This window comes from Mauremys reevesii, linkage group 7, assembly GCF_016161935.1.
Source record: "Mauremys reevesii isolate NIE-2019 linkage group 7, ASM1616193v1, whole genome shotgun sequence".
NCBI classification, from domain to species: domain Eukaryota; kingdom Metazoa; phylum Chordata; order Testudines; family Geoemydidae; genus Mauremys; species Mauremys reevesii.
The window spans coordinates 36,074,268-36,096,947 of record NC_052629.1 but is presented as its reverse complement, the minus strand read 5'-3'; the positions used below and the strand labels follow the sequence as shown (position 1 = coordinate 36,096,947).

The 22,680-nt window shown below is 41.5% G+C and overlaps 1 protein-coding gene across 22 annotated transcripts in view; it reads left to right on the top strand.

Annotated features, from left to right (window-relative positions):
* The window catches only part of PCDH15 (protocadherin related 15), a 790,091-nt gene extending 776,909 nt beyond the window's left edge, over nt 1-13,182 (top strand). For 21 of the 22 annotated variants that reach the window (XM_039547276.1, XM_039547275.1, XM_039547278.1 and 18 more), the window contains 5 exons: nt 1,664-1,702; nt 3,410-3,483; nt 4,571-4,706; nt 5,577-7,322; nt 12,400-12,529. In XM_039547276.1, the coding sequence (XP_039403210.1) occupies nt 1,664-1,702; nt 3,410-3,483; nt 4,571-4,706; nt 5,577-7,310 (1,983 nt within the window). In that variant the 3' untranslated portion in view covers nt 7,311-7,322; nt 12,400-12,529. Of the gene's footprint in view, nt 1-1,663; nt 1,703-3,409; nt 3,484-4,570; nt 4,707-5,576; nt 7,323-12,399 lie in introns of all 22 variants that reach the window. The other variant, XM_039547294.1, reaches the window with a different exon arrangement.
* Nucleotides 13,183-22,680: the final 9,498 nt, after the last annotated feature.

Genomic DNA, 22,680 nt, shown 5'->3' with positions numbered 1-22,680 from the left:
AAAACGTCTGTTAGTCTATAAGGTGCCACAGGATTCTTTGCTGCTTTTACAGAACCAGACTAACACGGCTACCCCTCTGATACTTGACACTCAAAGTAAGTTATAAATAAGGCCTCTGATTTTCAGTTATTTATTTTGTTTATTTCCTGGGTTTATTTAAAAAAAAATAAAAGGGAAAAATCAGTAAAACTGAAAATAAAGAGCAGTGTGCAGGCAAGAGGGGTGATCAGTATTCTCAGCAGTCAGGGCTGCAGCAGTCAAGAGGATCTTGGGTACCAGGACCCAGCTCTCTGTGGTCTTGCTCCCACACTGCTCTGAGGAAGTAAACGGGGCCACGCTGAAGTGCTGGATTCAGGAGGGAAGCAGAAGGCTACAGCCTGTGAGTACTGTCCTCCCCTCCTCCCCCAACCACACACACCCTGGCTTCTGACCCTGGCCCTTGAGTGTGGCCCCATTTGCTTCCCCTACAAAAAAAATCCTGGATTTCAAAAATGTGAAAATCAGCAAAACCTGAATACTGGCATTTTCAAAAAAACAGCAATTATTGGTGGCGGGGAGGGGAGGGAAATCAAATCCGCAAATACTGATAAGGAAGGATCTTCGTTCAAATAATTTGAGCCACATAGTAGTTCAATAGTGTAATTGCCACGAATGGGCTGTGTTTAGCTGTGAGGTAGCGCAGGATAATCATATGTAGATGTCGTTGCCCTCTATGCAGCTTCCCATTGCTCTCCCTCCGATATTGACATGTTTTTGTTATCCTCTACACCATGCAGCAGAACAGAGAATATCGTTTTTAGCAATGATATAGTTCCACCAATTACATAAAACTATTTGTATTCCTCAGATGGTGCAGTGAATAGGTACTAGAGTGGAACTAAGGGGATCTAGGTTCAAACCCGAGGTCAGCCACAGACTTGGTGTGAATTCAGGCACATTCTTTTAATCTACTTTATACCTAAATTCCCTACTTGAAAAATGGGAATGATACTTCTCTGCTTCAAAGGGCTATTGTGATTATTGAATCTATTAATGGTTTAGATGCTCAGATACTGTGGCAATAAGGGCCATATAAGTAGATAGAAGATGGCAACCACAGAGGAAAATAAAGAGGAAGTGATGATCTTGTGATTAAAACATAGAACTGGAAATCAAGATACCTGAGCTTTCTTATTAGTTCTATCCTAGACTTCCTGTGTAACCATGAGAGAGCCTGTGGAAGCTATGTGGGGAGAGGAGTACTGAGGAGTAATGTATAAACCCCTGTACAAAGGCCAGAGGCCACTGCAGGAATCTCAAGATGCCCACAGATTTGCCTTCCACCTACTCTGTAGTTTTTTAACTTGAACAGTGAATTATCTGGCCTTTGGAAATACATTTAAGTTAGCAAATAATTCTGAAAATAATTATCATATGACTGGGAATTAGATTGTACATTAGACGAAAGAAATAACAGACTGTAAATTGATTTTACTGCAATATGTACTTACATGGTGCCCTATATACAATGTAACTAAAAAAGTATTCAATGAGTATTGAAGTATTTTGGCCATTCTGAAATTCAAAATACGGCTAGAACAGTGTTTGGAGGTTCTCCTTCAAGCCTTTCAGTGCTAACTAGCACTGTCTGATTAATCTTTCTATTTCTAATTATCTTTGTCAGCAACAGCAATTGCTGAGACCCTCTCTTCTCAGACCAGAGGTACTATTTTTTCCCTGTCTTACTATTCTGTAACTTTCAAAGCAGCCTTTACAGTATTTTCTGATCTAAATTTCTATTTTCCAGGTAGATTTTTCTTCACCATTGAAGAAAACATGTTTATTTTGTAAAAGAAGAAAATGAACTTTTTTTATCCCATTTACTTAGTTTTAATTAAATATGATATTTTCTTTCTCATGACATTTTTCCTTGGAGCTATCCTCCCACTTCTTTCAGTCATTACTACTGACTTCGGCAACACCAACTGCAAAGTTTATAAGCATTGTTTTCAGATTAATAAACAGAATAATTTTATTGTTATCACATTTTTATCTAGTTTCTCTGGTGCCAGTCAGTTGGTCATTATTACTCCTAGAGATGAGGTGAGCAGCTGCCTTCCCAAAAATAATAGAAGTGTGGTGAAGGATCTGGATTATATCTTTGATGCTTTAAATTAAAATCACTTGGACATGATATTGCTTCCAGTGTAATCAGTAGAACAACTCCCATTAATTTCAGTAGGAGCAGGTCCTTTGGGTTAGATCCTTGGTCCTGATAAATGTGCTTTGCACTGTACTAGTGATGCAAATCTGCCTTAAAGCTGGCCAGTATGGCCAGCTGAGGATTCCTCTGGCATATGGGAACCACCGGTGGAGTAAAGCTAATATAGTTGACATAGGTGCTAGGTTGTAGAAGGAGGGGTGATGGCATGCCATGGAATTCCAACAATCCCTGGCAATCATAGCAACTCCCAGGAGCCACTGGAAAAGAACAGCTCTAGAACAGCTCTGAGGCTGCTCTGATTTACATGGGACTGGACTTGTCCCCAGGATCACTGGTGATCAGGGGAGTACAAAGGTAGCAGACAGCCACCTTACTCCTCCTCACTCCAGTCCAAGTTTTGATGCCTTTGTTTTCAAAAAGACTTCATTGTCTACCTTGCAAGAAAATAATCTTCTCTGTAGCATCCCAAGGACTGTGAAGATTTTTAAAAGGTACAATGGTATTTTTGTATGATATAAACAAAATCATTCTTTCTGATCCAGTACTGCCAATAATAATTGTTAGCAAATAATGCAGATTGTATCAACAGGAGACATGTTCTGAAGTAGAGCCTGACAAATACTGTAAAGAAAATAGTCTTCATCTTAGGCTAGGAGTGCTTCATTAACAGTCCTATGGAAAGATATGGGGAATGAAGGCAAGAAATGAAAATTCTTGAGAAAAGTGACAGTATATTTGTGATGAGTCAGTTATGCTGAATAAAGCTGAATAAAGCTATTGTAGAGTAGAACTGAAAAATATTTTTTCCCCGCAGAAGGATGTGCAACTTTTACACACTAGCGCCTTTTCTAACTATGAATATTCTAGGGATGTATCATTAAAATAAAGCATTTATTGTGCCTGTTGGCCTTAGATTACTGACGTGCCAACTGTAGTTTCTGACCATTTTTTTTCAGCACCACAGAAGCATTTTGAATTACGATTTCACCAGTGTGCCAGCTCGGGCATGAGAAAAAAATAACATGGCCACCTGGGAATGTATTACTGAAATGACAAGTGGTAGTGATAAAAGGCACTCACTGTAGTTCTTGTCTTTTTTTTTCTCTTGCTTATACACAATTTGTAATACTCTTTTCTGCATTCCTTATCACTATCTCTATGTGTTTAAGTATTTCCATTCAGTCAGTTTTCTCTTTTGCATTACAGGAGTTGTCTATGGAATCTGGAATTGATCCAGGCCAAGAATACTATGGGCAAGATTACTACAGTTATGAACATGGGTATGTTTTCAGTTTTCCTATGTAACTTTGCAAATACAGCTTTTCAGGCTTAGCCTTTTTATTATTTCAGCATTCAGTTTGGAAAATTTCATTTTCTTCAAAAGCAGCAAAGAGTCCTGCATCTGACGAAGTGGGTATTCACCCACGAAAGCTCATGCTCCAATACGTCTGTTAGTCTATAAGGTGCCACAGGACTCTTCGCTGCTTTTACAGATCCAGACTAACATGGCTAACCCTCTGATACTTAATTTTCTTCAGGATTCTAGAAAAACCTGAGGATTACATTGATCTTCTACCTGCAATAATTTACATACCATTGCAGCATATGGCCTAACCACTTTTCTGCTCACCATAATAGGTCCTCCCCGAACCCGCTGTTGGGAAGGTTGAAAAAAAATCACATGCTACCTAGGCCAATCTGGTGGTAAGGGAAAAATTCCTTCCCAGCCCCCCTAAAAAGGAGTGACTAGCTCAATGCCCCCTTCAGGTCCTAACCCAACCAGATATTAGCACCTTGAGGGGAGGAGGGTGGGTGCTGCTGCATGGAGAAAGAGCTTCCAAAACCTTTCACCCCCCCCCCATTCCCAGGGGGAGAGTCAGCACTGCAAAGCTGACCACCCCCACCTTTTTGGAGCAGTTTGCGACCTCCTTCTACTCCTTTCCCTCCATCCCTCCTCCCCCCCCCCGCTATAAAGCACTAGTGCCTTCCCCCAGCAAGCCTCGACAACATTCCCCCTGCTTCAGATGCAGTGCAGTCACTCTCCCAGTAAAAACAGGCAACAGGTACTTGGAAGAAGGTGCCCAAATTTGGGAGCCTTCTGATTAATCCAGGATACTTAATAGCTTTGGCCTGATCCAAAACCTATTGAAATCTGAGTGTCTTTCTGTTGATTTCAGTGGGTTTTAAATTATATTCTTAATATCAACAATTTCCCATATGTAGACAATAACAAAAGAACAGGGAAACTTTCATTTGTGTGTGTGTGTGTGTGTGTGTGTGTGTGTGTGAGTGAGAGAATATAGATAAATATAGACACACACATACATAAACACACAGAATATCTGAAGTCAAAGGTCTCTTTTCCAGGTATGAATTGCCTCAATATGGGAGTCGTCGCCGATTGTTATCTCCAACTGGAATGTATGATGAGTATGGTGAAGTGGTTGTGGAAAATGATGGCAGCTATTATTACAGTCCACATGCATCAACAACTGAAGGAGAAGTAAGCGTAATATACTCCGTTGATTGTATTCTTTAACAAGGCAGTGTCTTAACCTTTCCAGGTTTTCTTTGCATAATTAATTAGTGCATTATTTTGTGCACACACTAGCTAAGCAACTTTGGACTCTTCAATCATTGCATTAGGGATCCAATAAAACCTGGTTGGGATTTTCAATTGTGGTGATTGGTGATATATCAAGAAGAAAGTTGCTTTTCCAAATAGAAAGAAGGTTTTAAGATCATGGTTTCATGTCATCATCTCCTTTCCTTTTTTAAAAATTACTACGCTGCTTTTAATCTACTTAGTGATTTTCCATTAATCATGGATTTCTTCTCCAGTAAGAAATATATAACCTCATATACAATTATATTCCTGAACAATGGTTTATCATATTACTTATATCTGCACTAGTTATACTAAATATAACATTCTATAACTGATTATCTGCAGATGAACACAACAGTTACTACAATAATTTATCATAATGCTTGGCAATGAAGTGTAAGAAAAATAAATGAAAATGCCCAATGAATGCTAGAAAAAATTTCATATGAAGTTATATGTTTAAATTTAATGTTCAGAAATAGTAGACAAAAGAAGCTGTAACGTTTGAGTCAGTCTTTTGTACCGTAACTGAGTAAAATCACTGTGAACTAATTGCGCATTCTAGAAGTTAAACTTTTTCTTTCAGTCCCAGAAACTTTGGCAAAAAAACTAAATGGTAACAGGTAAGCTGGTTTTGATTCCAGGAAAAATGTTGCATGGTAATATTAACTCTTCGTTCTCTTCCTGCTGAACTATTTTAGGATAGCAAGTTTTCACAATGCCTATCTTTCAAATTGTAATTAAGTTCCATTTTCATAATTGCAGGGGATGAGTCGAGGCAAAGGTCCTACAGGCAAAGCTATAAGCCAGAGAGCAGGGCATCAAATAGAAGGTAGTGCTTTAGGTGGTGGGATGAATCTAAGAGATGGTTCTGGAAGAGAACATAGGACCAGCCAGGGGAAAAGGAAACTAAAAGCAGTGATGCAGTTGAGTCGAATAGCCGTAAAAGCCCACAAACGAGAAGGAACAACTGAGTCTGCTCATTCTCCATGGAAGAAAGCAAAGATATTTCCAATGATTCTGCAGAAAGTAAAAAGCAGTAGCAAAGATTCCAATTATGCAAAGCTGATGTCAGCTCGCCCAGTGGACAGTGAAGACAGCATGATTATCAAAGGAAATTATTTCCAGAAATCAGCAGATGACAAGCCTTCAACAACCAGAAAACTAAGTCATGTGCTAAAACACATTAGTGTTTCCAAAACATTTCAAAAGCATTGCAAATCTCAGAGCTCTGCTAGCAAAAGTTCAGTATCTGCAAGTGAAGAAGGAGGGGAAGACTCTGAAAGTCAGGGGGTGAGTGAATCTGAAAGAGATGAAACAAAATCAGGAATTTCAATTAATATCACAGCAGAAAGTGAGCCAGAGGATAGTGATGTTTCTGATGGCTATGATAAGAAGAAAAAAAGAAAATCTGCTGCTTCAGATGATGATGAATCATCAGCAAGGAGTAGTATCTCTGCCTCTCAGGCAGATGATAAAGACTATTTGAAAGTGACACTGGACCAAGATGAAACCAATGAAAGTACTGTGGACTCTGATGAAGAAAAGGAGGAAGATTTACAGGATTCAGAAGATGATCATTCTGTATCCAAATCAGATAATGAACAGGATGAATCAGAAGATGACATATCTGAGCACTCTGAAGAGGAAGAAGATGAAGAAGAGTCAAAAAGTGTCCTTTCTCAAGTCTCTGGTTCTCAGAATAAACTCTCTGACAGTGATGAAGATGACTTCCAGTCAAAGGTATCCTCAAATCAGAGTTCCTATAGCAGATCTGAGTATAGTGATTCCAATAGCAGAAGAGTTAGTGAAAGAACTAGTATGTCAAGTAAGGGAAGTAAATCTAGTGGAGGAGCAAGGGATTCCAGTCACAGGTCAGAAGTGATTAATTCTGACAGTGAAATTAGCTCTAAGGGATCAGTCAGTGAAAGAAACAAGAGTTCTGGATCCAGCTACAAGAGCAAAATGTCCACAGTTGGCAGCGAAATAGAAGACACAATAGAGGAGATATCAGAGGAAGATGAAAAATCAGATTTAGAGCAAGATGATACAAGTCCTGATGAGGCAAGTGACAATATAAGTGATGGGACTGTGTCTGAAACGTCTTCCATCAGTCAAAAAACTACTTCCAGTAAACAGAGCAAGATAAGAAAATCAGATATTTGTGTTGGAGGTAGCATGGCTGAAAGCACAGAAGAGATTGATATAGATGCTAAGGATAGGGAAGAAACTCTCAGTAGGAGTGAATCAAAAAGCCTTGAAAGTGAAAACAGTGTTACTTCCAAAGGCAGCAGAGGGACAAAGAGCTCAGTGAGTGCCACTTTTTCTAGTAAAACGGATGCTTCCCAAGATTCAGATCTTCAAAGTTCTGATTCCAGTATGAAAAGAGAGAATCTAAGGAAAAAGATTTCCTCAAAACACAGCGAACTTCAGTCAGATGAGACTCCTGATACTGCTGCATCAGAGTCAGAGCCTGCTGCTGACTCCACATCCTTTTAAAAAGAGAGAACAGTAGGTGTACATTTTGCAGTAAGGAATGGTCTTGTTTGCTGTGCCCTCTGCATGGTCTTTCATGAACACTACCAATTTGATTAAAACACTAGAAACAAAATGACAAAATATCATCCTCTCTAGACACTTCAGTTGCACTGATATCCATCTTGTTAAGATAAGTAACACAGAAAGCTATGCAGATATGATTTCTCAAGTGAAAATACTCAAATGTAATTCTAAGTGCATATACATTGATAGAATTTCAATCCAAAAAGTACTAACAGGAAGGGATGCACTTTTTTTCCCCTGTGTAAACTGTAACCCTGTAATAAAAAGGCATTTTATTAGTAGTCCTTTAATTTACCCTTTCTGCACTGTGCAAATCATGGTGCAAAGTATTATTGCATATTACATTAGCAGTAATGGCTAGCTTGTCACAAACTTCTGCATATAGTAGGCAATTTATATTTATTTTATTTATGGCATTCAGGCAGCTGTAGGGTTCCTGATTTTACAGGAACAGTCCCGATTTTGGGTTTTTTTCCTTCTATAGGCTCCTATTACTCCCCACCCCCGTCCTGATTTTTCACACTTGCTGTCTGGTCACCCTAGGCAGCTGCCACAATGAGGAATAGGAATTATCATAGCGATAATCAACATTTAGCACTAATATAACATTTCACTACATGTTCAATTCTGTACAAACATTTACTAATCTTAATAATAATCCCTTGAATGTAGATATTATCATCTCCATTTTACAGATGGGAAAACTCAGTCAGAGGAAAAGTGGCTTACTCTCTGCAGCCTTGGGCATCAGTGGCAGAGTCAGGATTAGAATTCCTAACCTCTGTGCTCATTCCTGTAGAATCTAGATCATCCTGTGTCTCAACATGGCAAAACTTTGGGGTTTAGAGGGTATCAGATAATTCAGGCAGCACATTTGAAAATGGAATCAGATAAACAAGATGTAGAAATTCACAAAAAAGTTGTATTATTTTCCCCAAAAGTCACTGTAAAATGGACATTTTTAACGTGCACTTATGACAGTTGCACTCAGGTTTCAGTTACTACCTGCAAAGTGTCTTTAATCATTGTACCCCAAGTGCATATGGGTGATGTTAAATACTACTTGAGCAATTTCTACAGAGGCCAACTTTTTTTTCTTGGCTATGTCCACATTTTTTATTGCAGGTAGTGCAAGAAAAGTCCAGTTTACCTTGTGTCTGTATTGTTGGACTTGCTCTCTAAAATTCAATGACCTGGAGTATCTGATGCTGTTCAGTACAGAAATTATAGTTTTAGAGCTTTACAATTCCAGTTCCGTTCAGAGTTGGCATGGTAGTGAAGAAAGGACTCTATTTTAAGCTCAAGTTGCATTTGTTTTCATATATGAAATTACTGCTGCATGATGCTGTGCCACACAGAGCTCTAATTCATGCAGCCAGCATGTTGAATGTTAAAAATGTGTACACCCACCCAATCTGTAGGCACTTTCTTATATCTTATTGTACTAAAGACTGCACAGCTCTTTCTCAAACAGTGGATTATGTAGGAGGTTAATTTCAATATAAAAAAAAATCTCACAATCAGTTCCCACATAAATTAATGTTAGTTTATAGAACCAAAGATGAATCACCTCGTTTCATCCAGTTCCTGGATTGTGAGCTACAAAGCTAGTAGGCTGACAAATCTAACAACAGCTGGAAGTCTCACAAAGGCTACAATTCAGTTACTATAGTACAGTGGTTCTCAGCCAGGGGTCCAGGGCCCCCTAGGAGGTGGCTGCCAAGCAGGCCCAGCATTAGGCTTGCTAGGGCCCAAGGCAGAAAGCCAAAGTCCCACCACATGAGGCTGAACCCCGGGGCCCCAAGCCCCACCATCCAGGGCTGAAGCCAAAGCCTGAGCAACTTAGCTTTGTGGGTCCCTGTAGCATGGGGCCCTGGGCAATTTGCCCTGTTTGCTACCCACTAACATGTGCCCTGGCTTTTATATGTAGAAAAACAGTTGTTGTGGCACAAGTGGGCTGTGGAATTTTTATAGCATGTTGGGGGGGTCTCAGAAAGAAAAAGGTTGTGAACCTGTGCTAGAGTAGAAAGAGGAAAAGGTTTGATTCTCTAGTATACTTGAACTTGCTATTAAGTTAAACAGTTCTGTTTTGTCAAACTTTTTCTTGGCATCTGTGTTAATGGATACTTCATTCACAGGAATGGGAAATTAAGTCAGGCTTGTGTTTACCATCTGTGTGAGACAAACATGCTTCTTGCCTATAGCTGCTATCTCTGACAATATGGAGATTGCCACTGACTGAATTTTTGAGGGGGCAATGGCCCATTCTTTCAAACAGAGGATATATATGGGCATGCTTGTGCTAAAGAGCTACTGTTCTGCATCATTTTTGTATCTATAGGAGAAAATCCTGACTCCACTGAAGTCAATGGAAATGTATCCTTAATGTCAGTGGAGTCAGTATTGTACCCCTATTTTTTCCATTCTTCTGTGATATCCCATGTCAGAGAGGTGCAGTCCTCTGTGAGTGGAAAAAATTGTGAGGAAAACTAGGATCTGCATTATTAAACATCTCCTTAAGAATATGTGACTCCCACAAACCATGGACTCAAGTCTTAATGACTCCCCTGCAGCTGTTGCAAGCTCATTGTCTTTACACATGTCCTTTTTTGCAAAATATTTTTTACTTTTTTGTACGATGAATTTGAAAATGTTTTCTTTGTGCCATTACTCAAGTGTGCCATGGCACTGTGGGACCAGTAGCAAAAGGTATGGAGACTAGTATTCTTGTAGGCAACAAAATATGCCCCAGAGCATGAGCAGACTGTACTGTGACAATTATCTCATATCTGTGAAACAAATTTCCTTACACTATGTTCCAATAGAAGCTGTATCTCTTTTGCTCACTACTGTGTAAGCTGCACAGTTACCATTAAAACTGACACTGTTGCCATTGGCTGTAAAAGGAGGAAGCGTGCGTCCCTATATTTGTAATGTGCAATGCATATAGATTCAGTTATTCCTTTCTTCTTACTCAGTTCTTGGTCCCCAAGTTGTAGCTGCACATATATTGTAGATCTTTTCCCGAAACTAGTCAATTTTCCCATTGATCAAAAGATACATACCAGTATGAAAAAAAGATTTGTATGTGTAAGGATAAAAAGGTAGAATAGAGCCCTTTAAGTAATTTGTGCAAAGTTTAGTTTTTCAAAAGCATGTTAAGTACCATTTATTTGTACATTGCATGATTTGCTTTTTTTTAAAATTCTCCTTTCCTCTGGCGTGTGTGCACGAGTGTGTTATAGAAGTCAGCTCCAGTATACTGTATCCTAACAGTAGAACTCTGTGAATAAATATGGAGCTTTCACTATTAGTTCAAGAGCGATAATAGCTGTGTTCATTTTATATTAAGGAAGCAACTTTCTAATGAGATTCATGCTATAAATTAAAATAATGTGAAGAGGTTTTATGTAAACCACAATCAAAACAAAGTCACAACTCTGACATTCAGCTTCTGTGATCCCTATGGAAAATACCGCATGTAGTGTAAAATCTATAAAATCTGCAGGCCTGATGTACCACTGTGTTACTTCATTTTTACAGCAGTGTAATTCTGTGGATTTCAGTGGAGTTACTCCAGTTTTGTACCAGTGTAATGGACTGGTGCATCAGGTCCTACATAAAGCAATAATGTGGCATGTTTTTTAATCAGTACTATCCACACTTTACCTTTGCCTGAGAAATTAAGACAATTTTGTTCTTGAAATGCCACTGTCATTGTAACTTTATTGTAAAATAGAAATGTCAAAAGCTATCCCTGAGCTGAAATTACAGTGTAGTAAGTATTCAGAATATTTATGTTCTCGAAGAAAACTTCCAGTGATTTCAGAGTATTTACCACTTCGCACTAGCAGTTTCCAAGAACAACCATTTCTGCAGAGTTTTACATGAATAAATTCCAATTTCTATTATAAAATGGTAGCGATCATGGTGTGTTTTATATTCCTATGTATGACCAACCCTCCCCCTTTTTCCATTTTGGTCCCAAGCCAACCCACTGTTGGGACCTTAATATTTACCCTCCCAAATCGAATGAGGATTAAGGTGGGCTATAAAGGGGGCTCCCTGCTGTGCCAGTCATGGGAGCCCTGAATCCCTCCTCATTTCCATTCCTTTAACAAACACTTCCTTTAAATCCTTTACCAATCTATTTATCTGACCACTGTATCCCTTTCCTATGGGGTATCCCCCCCACACTTACATAATAAGTTGCAACATCATTGCCTAGCTTCCGTTTCGTGCTTACCCCAACTATGCTTCCCCAAATCCATTGCGAGGACGGCAAAAACAAAACAAAAAACCACTTTGCCTTGGCCAGTCTGGCAGTGAGGGAATAATTCCTTCCCAGCCCTCCAAAGAAAGGAGCAGCTAGCACGGTGCCCACAGTTGATCCTGACCAAACCTGGTATTTTGCCACTTCCAAGGGTGGGTGCTGCTTGCTTGGTCTGGGCTTTTCCTTCCCAGCTTATCCCTATATCCTCTCTCTCTCTCCTCCCTTCGAGTCAGGTCACATTGAGGGATGAATCGGTGTCCCCAGACTGACCTCTTTTCCTAGCAAGCCAGATAACGCCTTCCCCGTTTTGCTACCCTCACCTCCTTAAGGCGTGGTGCAGTCAAGTCATGAAGTCTCCAAAGAATCACTTTATTTTTGTGGGCACACAGACTGTCTAATGGTGGATGTGGATTTAGCAAAAACATCATAATGTTTTTCTAATCCTGGAGAGCTTTCTCAGAAATATGTCAGATTTTCCTATCTTTACCAGGTATCTAGCTGAAATTTTGTTGAACATTTGCAGATTTCTCAATACTTTTGCATCCATTGAGTAGGGGAAATTGTTTAATGTTGAAGCTTTTGGCAGTAATAGGCACAGTTAAATGGAAATGATCAATATACAAATTAAAATGAAAAGTTATAAAATAACTTATGTTAGGTATTTGTCTGGAACACTAGGTAGAATATAAAAAGCTGAAAAAAATGTAATAAATTATGCTGTGATTTAATAAACTCTTTCTTGTTGTCAAACAGTGGGCCAGAAAGAAAAGGATCAAGTTAGTAGTTGATCCAGAATATGAGACCAGCTCAACTGGAGAAGACAGTGTTCCAGAATGCCAGAGGAGTCGTCTTAATAACCCCAATATTCAAAACAATGTAAATGGCAACATCTATATTGCGCAGAATGGGTCAGTTGTGAGAACCCGTCGCATTTGTCTCTCCAATAATTTAAAAGTCACATCCTCTGTTAGACTGGGGAAACATTTCAAGAAATTGGACAAGCTAGCAGTGACGCATGAGGAGAATGTCCCATTGAACACATTGTCAAAGGGGCCATCTTCTAGTGACAAACTGAACACAAGACCGTCTAGTGTCTCATTTGCCTCCACTGCTAGAGGGGCTGACAACATAGCAACAAAGTCTGGGGGCAACAAAATGAAAAGCACAGAAGAGCAAGAGTCTGTTGTTGATCATGAGGATGTCAGAGAGCCCTTGGAACCACACAGCAATCTCACACACTCAGATGAGGAGGAGCTCTGGATGGGCCCTTGGAATAACCTTCACATACCAATGACAAAACTGTGACCTTTTTTAATTTTAATTTTTACTTCAGTTTATAATAAACTACGCTTTTTAATGTCACTGAGGAACATGTATGAAATTTGTATCGTGCACATAAATTGTATACTTTGAATGACATGCTTTAAAGTTAAGAGAGACTTTGCACTCACATTTTTCTCAATTAATTGTTCTTCCCAACAACACTTTTGACAGGCTCTCAGTTCACTAAACAATACTCAGTAAAAAAACTTATCTTTTTTGTTGGATCTTGATTTATTGTTTAATAAACAGTGAATTACTAAATGCACAGAAAATTTCGTTGACTTTTCAAAACATTCTATACTTGCCTAGTTTATTTCACTGTATAGTATGTGTGGTTAGACTATTTAGATTTGAAAATTGCATTTTTATGACTGAGGGTTTGATTCGCATCTCACACCATAATAAATCAGAAATAAAGCCATTGAAGTCAATGGACCAGATCCTAACTCGATGTACATTGGCACAGCACTATTGAAGTCCATGGAGCTCTGCCAACTTACACTACTTGAGGATCTAGCCCAATAGAATTATGAAGCTATAAAGCGGAAGTGAGACTAAAATCAGGTCTACTGTATCTCTAAATATATTGGTTATATAACAGATTAACATTATTATATGGAAGCTTAATAGATTCCAAAGCCAGAAGGGACATGTGATCATCTGGTCTGCCCTCCTGTATAACACAGGCCTAGAATTTTCCCAAAATGATTCCTAGAGCAATTCTTTTAGAAAAACATCCAATCGTGATTTTAAAATTGTCAGTGATGGAGAATCCAGCATTCACCTTGGTAAATTGTTCCAGTGGTGAGTTACTCTGACTGTTACTAATCTATGCTTTATTTCCAGTCTGAATTTGTCTAGCTTGAGCTTCCAAGCATTGGATTGTTATATTTTTCTCTACTAGCTTGAAGAACCAACTATTAAATATTTATTTCCCATGTAGATATTTACTGACTGTAATCAAGTTACCCTTTAACCTTCTCTTTGTTAAATTCAACAGATTGAGATTTTTGCATCTATCACTCTAAGGCATGTTTTCTAAGCCTTTAATCTTCCTCATGGCTCTTCTCTGAACCCTCTCCAATTTACCAATATTCTGCTTGAATTGTGAACACCAGAACTAAACATAGTATTCCAGCAGCAGTTGCACCAATGCCAAATATGGAGGTGAAATAACCTCTCTCCTCCTACTTGAGGATGGTGTGGTGAAAGTGAATAAGGAAGCATTATTTACTCCTTCACATATTACAAGAAACAGGAGTCACCCAATGAAATTAACAGGCATCAGGTTTATAACAAACAGAAGGAATTACTTCACACAACATATAGTCAGCCCGTGGAACTCAGTGCCAGGGGATGTTGTGAAAGCCAAAAGAATAACTGGGTTAAAAAAAGAATTAGATTAGTGTATGGAGGATAGGTCCATCAATGGCTATTAGCCAAGATGGTCAGGGATGCAAGTGTATGCTCTGGGTGTCCTAAGCCTCTGACTGCCAGATGCTGGGACTGCACAACAGGGGATGGATCACTTAGTAATTGCTCTGTTTTGTTCATTCCTTCTGAAGCACCTGGCATTGGCCGCTGTTGGAAGACAGGATACTGGGCTAGATGGCCCATTGGTCTGACCCAGTATGGCCATTATTGCATTCTTATGTCAGCATTAGCTCTTTTGGCCACAGTGTCACCCTGGGAGCTCATGTTCTGCTAATTATTGACCATGACCCCCAAATTATTTTGAGTCACTGCTTCCCAGGATAGAGTCCCACATCCTGTGAGTGTGGCCTGTATTCTTTGTTCTTAGATATATTAAAATGCAAACTGTTTTCCTGCACGAAGTTCATCAAGCAATCCAGATTTCTCTGAATCACTCTTCATTATTTTCCACTCCCTCAATTTTTGTGTAATCAGTGAGGATTCTCTTTTTTTTCATGTCATTGATAAAAATATTAAAAGTATAGGGCCAGGAACCAATCCCTGTGGGACCTCACTGGAAACATACCTGATCAATGATGCTTGCCCATTTACAATTACATTGAGACCAATCAGTCTGTTTTTAATCCATTTAATGTGTGCCATGGTAATATTGTCTCGTTTTAGTTTTTTAATCAAAATGTGTGGCAACAAATCAAACACCTTACAGAAATGTAGGTGTATTAGATGAGTAGAATAGAAGATTAAATACTGACTCTATCTCTCTGCTGTGTGTCCCCATGTATGTTCTGGTTCCCTTCTCTCCATCACCTCAGACACTAGTATGTCACACAGCTAGAAGTTTAGCCCAGACCTACTACATCACCTAATGGCCGAACTCTGCAAGGGGCAAGGTCAGGCCCTAATGCTGAAAGGCAGTACTGCTATTGCCCGCTTCTTAAGTAGAAGCCTGTCAATACCTGCTTTTCAGCTCAGCACAATGAGATCATTACAATGCATTAGGTATACATTTATCAATGGGCAGCATTAATATAAAACTTACTTGCCTTGGGCAACATTTTTAATGATATTAAAAATGACTGTTGGTTCAAAGTTTGGTTTGGAGTTTAAGAGGGCTTTTGAAAACTGAATATTTTCCAGTTACTTGCTCTCCTTGGAAGTAGCAAATCTTATTATGAAATAAAAATATAAACATATGAGGATATCAGAACCACTAGCAATAAGTGGTATGGGTTTAAAAATGAACAGATCACAGCAAAAAACACTTTCCTTCTCTATGACTCTCATTTGTCATGTACACTCTTTGAGGCAGGAGCGGCATCTCTCGTGGTTTTGTAAGGCACCAATCACAGTATTCAAAAAATAACGATGATGGTGAACAAAAAAAATGACAAATGAGAATGTGTGATAGCAGCAAAAAAAAAAAAAAGGCCAATGTGATTTGATATACATACAGAGAAGCATCATAGGAAAATGAAGATAATTGCCCTTTTCTAACTGATCCTGGTGAGCCCATGTAGTATTTATTTATAGACACCTTCCTACTAGAAAGATATTGACAATGGAGTAATTTCAGAGAAGAGCAACAAAAAATAACTAGGGACAGGGTAGGACATTTACAGACAGATTGAAGATAATAATCCTGCAGTCCTTTGAAGCAATGGAAGAATAGCCTGAAAAAGGACTGTATGTTCCAGTCTACGCATCCGATGAAGCGGGCTGTAGCCCACAGAAGCTTATGCTCAAAAAAAATTGTTAGCCTCTAAGGTGCCACAAGTACTCCTGTTCTTTTTGTGGATACAGACTAACACAGCTGCTACTCTGAAACAAGTCTTTTAGGTGTTATGGCCTACAAGATACTGAGCATGCTCCACCATCAATGATTTTAATGGAATCAAGTCCCATAAAAGCTAAATATGTACAGCTAGATAGCTTTTGTGATCAATACGAGGAAAAGGGATTTAATCATAATTTACTTTCTTAACAATACGCAATATCTTTTAAAATTCAATAATAGTTTCCCTTCAACTATCTGAAGTATATAATAGATGGTATCGTAACACAGCGAGATATGCCTGATTCAGTATTGTGCTAACTTGGTTTTCTGACTACCTGTGATTCTAACAAAAATCTGCCTAATCTGGTGTCTTGTAATTTCCTGCTTCTGAGAGTTAAATCACTATTAAATCAGTGCTTAGACTAGAGAGAAAGTGCTGCAATGCCCCTCATGCTTGAAAAACTTTCCCCTAGCCTGTGAGTCTAATCCACTTCAGTATTCCTCCACCTGCTTGCCAAAGTTGCTTTATATCAGGCTTCCTACTCCTTTCCTTCCCTTTTCTACAAGGGAAGATTAGCCTGAAAAAGAGAAAAACACTACCGTGTATTGTAAACAAAAAAGAAATTAAACAAAATGCTAACATCAAAGGTTTCAGAGTAGTAGCCATGTTAGTCTGTATCCGCAAAAAGAACAGGAGTACTTGTGGCACCTTAGAGATGAACACATTTATTGTAGCATAAGCTTTCGTGGGCTACAGCTCACTTCATCAGATGCATGTAGTGGAAAATACAGACGGAAGATATATGTATACACAGGGAACGTGAAACAACGGGTGTTACCATACACATTATAAGGCGAGTGATCAGGAGAGAAAAAGAACTGTTTGTAGTGGTAATGAAAATGGCCCATTTCCAGCACTTGACAAGGAGATGTGAGGAACTGTATCGGAGCGGGGTGGGCAGTAGCGAGCTAAGCATGGGGAAATAGTTTTACTTTGTGTAATGGCCCATCCACTCCCAGTCTTTATTCAAGCCTCGTTTGATGTTGTCCAGTTTGCAAATTAATTCCAGTTCAGCAGTCTCTCATTGGAGTCTGTTTTTGAAGTTTTTTTGTTGTAATATTGCGACTTTTAGGTCTGTAATCGAGTGGCCAGGGAGGTTGAAGTGTTCTCCAACTGGTTTTTGAATGTTATAATTCTTGACATCTGATTTGTGTCCATTTATCCTTTTACGTAGAGACTATCCGGTTTTGCCAATGTACATGGCAGAGGGGCATTGCTGGCACATGATAGCATATATCACATTGGTAGATGTGCAGGTGAACGAGCCTCTGATAGTGTGACTGATGTGATTAGGTCCTATGATGGTATCTCCTGAATAGATATGTGGACAGAGTTGGCAATGGGCTTTGTTGCAAGGATAGTTTCCTGGGTTAGTGTTTTTGTTGTGTGGTGTGTAGTTGCTGGTGAATATTTGCTTCAGGTTCGGAGGCTGTCTGTAAGCAAGGACTGGCCTGTCTCCCAAGATCTGTTAGAGTGACGGATCTTCCTTCAGGATAGGTTGGAGATCCTTGATGATGTGCTGAAGAGATTTTAGTTGGGGGCTGTAGATGATGGCTAGTGGCGTTCTGTTACTTTCTTTGTTGGGCCCGTCCTGTAGTAGGTGACTTCTGGGTACTCTTCTGGCTCTTTCAATCTGTTTCTTCACTTCAGCAGGTAGATATTGTAGTTGTAAGAATGCTTGATAGAGTTACAGACTAACACTGCTGAGACTCTGAAACAAGCCTTTTAGGTGTTATGGTGTTTAAGTGTTAACATCAAAGGTGTGTGTGTTCTTGCACTTCTTTTTCTCTCCAGGCTTCTTATTTCTTCTTTCATTCCCTTTTTATTCATGCTTTTGCTTTTACTCCTTCCAACTCACACCTAAATATTCATTCCATTTTTTCTTTGTCTTTTTTCGTTATATATATTTTTAATTGTTTGGCTCCATTCTTTTTTCTTTCTCTTCTCCCCTGCATCTGTTCCCCGTCTAGTTATGTCTCTTGTCCCTGGTCCAGTTTTCCCCACCACAGTCTGTCTCTCTTTTCTTATACACCCTTAATCTTGCACTTCCAATCTCTACCTTGTCCTATTCTAGGGTTAGCCAATTTCCCACTGAGTTTCCTTTTACCAATACAGCCAGACTCACAAGCAACATTTCTTTCCACCAGCACCCTTCGCCCCCTGCAACACAAGTGTCCTGTTAACTCAAACTGTACCAACGATCAGACCATTTGGATTCCCAGCTCTGCCACTGACCTGCTGTGTGATGTTAGGCAAGACCCTTTGCTTCTCTGTGTCTTTGCTTCTGCAGCTGTAAAATTAGGATACTGATTCTTGCCCTCCTTTATACAATAGTTTGAGACCTGCAGATTAAAACCACTATATAATAGCCAAGTAAGATTATCCATGATTAGTTGGATGCTTTATGTATGGGGTAGACCCCCCACCCCTCTGCAAGCCTTCTGTAGGCATGACAGGTAAGTACTGCACAGCACTGCACAGCAGCTAGCTGCAAAGGACAAAACTGGTCTTAGGCCTGGTCTACACTAGGACTTTAATTCGAATTTAGCAGCGTTAATTCGAATTAACCGTGCACCTGTCCACACCAGGAAGCCATTTAATTCGACATAAAGGGCTCTTTAGTTCGAATTCTGTACTCCTCCCCGACGAGGGGAGTAGCGCTAAATTCGACATGGCTATGTCGAATTAGGCTAGGTGTGGATGCAAATCGAACTTAGTAGCTCCAGGATCTATCCCACAGTGCACCACTCTGTTGACGCGCTGGACAGCAGTCCGAGCTTCGATGTTCTGACCAGCCACACAGGAAAAGCCCCGGGAAAATTTGAATTCCTTTTCCTGTCTGGACAGTTTGAATCTCATTTCGTGGTTGGACATCGGGGCGAGCTCAGCAGCACTGGCAGCAATGCAGAGCTCTCCAGCAGAGGAGTTCATGTAATCTCTGAATAGAAAGAGGGACCCAGCATAGACTGACCAGGAAGTCTTGGATCTGATCGGTGTGTGGGGCGAGGAGTCTGTGCTTTCGGAGCTGCGCTCCAAAAAACGGAATGCAAAGACCTACGAGAAGGTCTCCAAAGCCATGAGAGACAGAGGATACAGGCGGGATGCAATGCAGCGCCACATGAAAATCAAGGACCCCAGACAAGGCTACCAAAAAATCAAAGCGGCAAACGGACACTACGGAGCCTGCCACCACTGCCCCACCAGTGACCATGGACTCTGACGATGGGACAGTGTCGACGGACAGTTCCTCGGCGATGTTCACGGACGGGGAAGATGAGGAAGGGTTTGTGGAGGACGAGGCAGGCGACAGCGCTTACAACGCTGGTTTCCCTGACAGCCAGGATCTCTTCATCACCGTCACGGAGATCCCCTACCAACCCTCCCCGGCCGTTAACCCGGACCCTGAATCAGGGGAAGGAGCAGTCGGTAAGTGCTTTAAACATGTAAACTTTTATTCTTAATATAACAGGAATCTGAAGTATGTGAAAAGGAGGTCTCTATATATATGGGGATAGAACAGAAATCCTCCTGGGAGATCTCCACGAAGCTCTACTGGAGGTAATCGAAAAGCCTCCACAGGAGGTTCCTGGGGAGAGCTGCCTTATTGGGTGCTCCGTGGTAGCACACTTTTCCGCGCCAGGCTTTCATGAGGTACTCAGGGAGCATTGCCTCCCCGAGCACGGCTGCATAGGGCCCTGGTTTGTGCTGGCTTTCACGCAGCATGCGCTCTCTATCTCCTTCAGTGACCGTCCTCAGGGTGATCTCACTCAGAGACTCCTGCATCTAATTAGGGGAATTACTGTAATGTTACGCCTGGTCCAAAGTATTTTTAAAAAATCTCCGGACAGATGGCGTAGCAGAGACAAGCTGCTGCGTGGCAAGCGTAACGGAAAGCCAAAGAATCAAATGGATGCTCATGGAGGGAGGGGGGACTGAGGATGCAAGGTATCCCACAGTTCCTGCAGTCTCCGAAAAGCATTTGCATTCTTAGCTGAGCTCCCAATACCTGTACGGTCAAACACATTGTCCGCGGTGGTTCAGGGTATAGCTCGTCAATGTACAACCACCCCCAGCCCCAGAAGGAAAAGGAAAAAAAAGTCTCTTGACTCTTTTAAATGTCACCCTATGTATACTGAATGCTGCTGGTAGACGCGATGCTGTGGCACTGTACTGTAGCATCCTCCCCCCCCCCCCCTTATGGGTGGCTGACGGTGCAATATGACTGATATCCGTCGTCGTCATCATCATCAGCCTTGCTGTAGATGGTGTAGTGCAATACGACTGGTACCCGTCCTCGTCATCAGCCCATAAGTAGACGGCCTGCTAACCGTCTTCATCATAGCAACAGGGGGCTGAGCTCCATCAGCCCCTGCCCTTCATGTGTAAAGAAAAGATTCTGTACTGCCTGGACTGTCATAGCAGCAGGATGCTGTTTTCCTCTCCCACACACTGCTTAATGTCCTGTCTGGACAATCATAGCAGCTGGAGGCTGCCTTCCCCTTATTTCATTTCAGTAACAAGTCACTGTTTCTTATTCCTGTATTCTGTATTACTTCAGCACACAAATCAGGGGACACTGCAACGGGAGCCCGGGAAGGCTGGAGGAGGAGGGAAGCAACAGGTGGGGTTGTTGCAGGAGCACCCCCTGTGAATGCCATGCAGCTCATCATTCCTGCATAATCAGACACGGAGCGGCTGTGCTCTCTGGTTCTCTGAAACACTGGATCTCTACTACACTAGCCCCATATTCTATGCAGGAATTATTCTATTTTTAGATACCATAAAGGAGGAATTGACTCGGGGAGTCATTCCCAGTTTTGTCTTTTGCGCCCCCGGCTGATCTCGGCCAGGGGCACCTATGACAGCAGCAGAAGGTATAATGCAATACGACTGGTAACCATCATCACCTTGCCAATTTACAATGGCATGGTAGATGGTACACTATGGCTGATAACCATCTCTGCTGTCATGCAAAAGCAAATGAATGCTGCTGTGTAGCACTGCTGAATCGCCTCTGTCCGCGGCATCTAGTACATATATGGTGACAGTGACAAAAGGCAAAACAGGCTCCATGGTTGCCACGCTATGGCGTATGCCAGGGCAATCCAGGGAAAATGGGCTCGAAATGATTGTCTGGCGTTGCTTTCCCGGAGGAAGAAATGACTGACTACATTTACCCAGAACCACCCGCGACAATGAAATTTGCACCATCAGGCACTGGGATCTCAACCCAGAAGTGCAAGGGTCGGGGGACACTGCGATGGGGTGGAACAGGGGCAGAGTTTATGCTTTCAGGATTGCCTGCTGCAGGAGTGCAGACGAGATAGGTGCTGTGCATGGTGTTGTTCACAGACACAGACTAGACTGTGTTCATTGTTCGGAAAAATGTATCTTTGCAAGGAATTCACTCCCTTTCTCCCATCACACAGCTTCGACTGTCTCCAGACCTGCCACAGCATCCCCCTCACAGAGGCTGGCAAAGATTAGGCGGCGAAAGAGAAAGACACTGGACGAGATGATCGCTGAAGTTATGGGGTGCTCCCGAGCCGAGGCGGACCAGCAGAGCCAGTGGAGGGAGACCCTCTCTCTGTACCAGCTCTCACACAGCGAACGGGAGGAGAGGTGGCGGGAGGAAGACAAGCAGGCAAGTCAAACGCTGCTTGGACTAATGAGGGAGCAAACGGACACGCTCCGGCACCTTGTGGATGTTCTGCAGGACCGCAGCCAGGAGGACAGAGCCACCCCGCAGTGTATCTGCAACCGCCCTCCCCTGCCACAAAGTCCCCTACCTCCCGTCACCCAAAGTAACCAGAAGGAGTGGCGCCAGGGGCTGTGAAAACTGTGACTGCACCCCAGCAGAGTGCTCAAGTACCCAAAAGCTCTCATACCCTAATTTTTGAGAATTCCTTCCCTTCCTGACTCACCCTAGCCTCAATCCCAGTTTCATCCCCTGACTGTCTGGTTAATTATTAAAAATACTTTGCTGTTAATTACTGTTTCTGTCATGCTTTTTTACACAACGCTGCGTTTGAAGGGGTGGGTGGGGAAGGGGGTAGGGTATTGCATAGGACAGTCACCTTTAGCAGGGTACAGAGACGGGGGCAGGATCAGCAGCAGGTCACACACACAGTGCAGTCAGTAGGCACCCTGGTCGGTATGGGAGGTGGTTTGCAGGTTCTGTGGGGGGGGTACGTGACTTTGTAGCGGGGGAGGGGGGTTACAGATCTCATGCAATGGTCACTGTCCTGGACCACAGAGCCACGCAGCAGAGGAATCTGTATCCGTCCTCCCCCGCCACAAGGCCACATAGCCCCCGCACACAGAGTCCCAAAAAGGAGGGATGGCAGGCTTTGTTGAAACAACCAGTCCGGCACTGCGGACCGCTCTGGGAGCAGGAGCCTGTCATTCCTCGAGTTTAGAGGCAGTCTTTACATCACCGCAC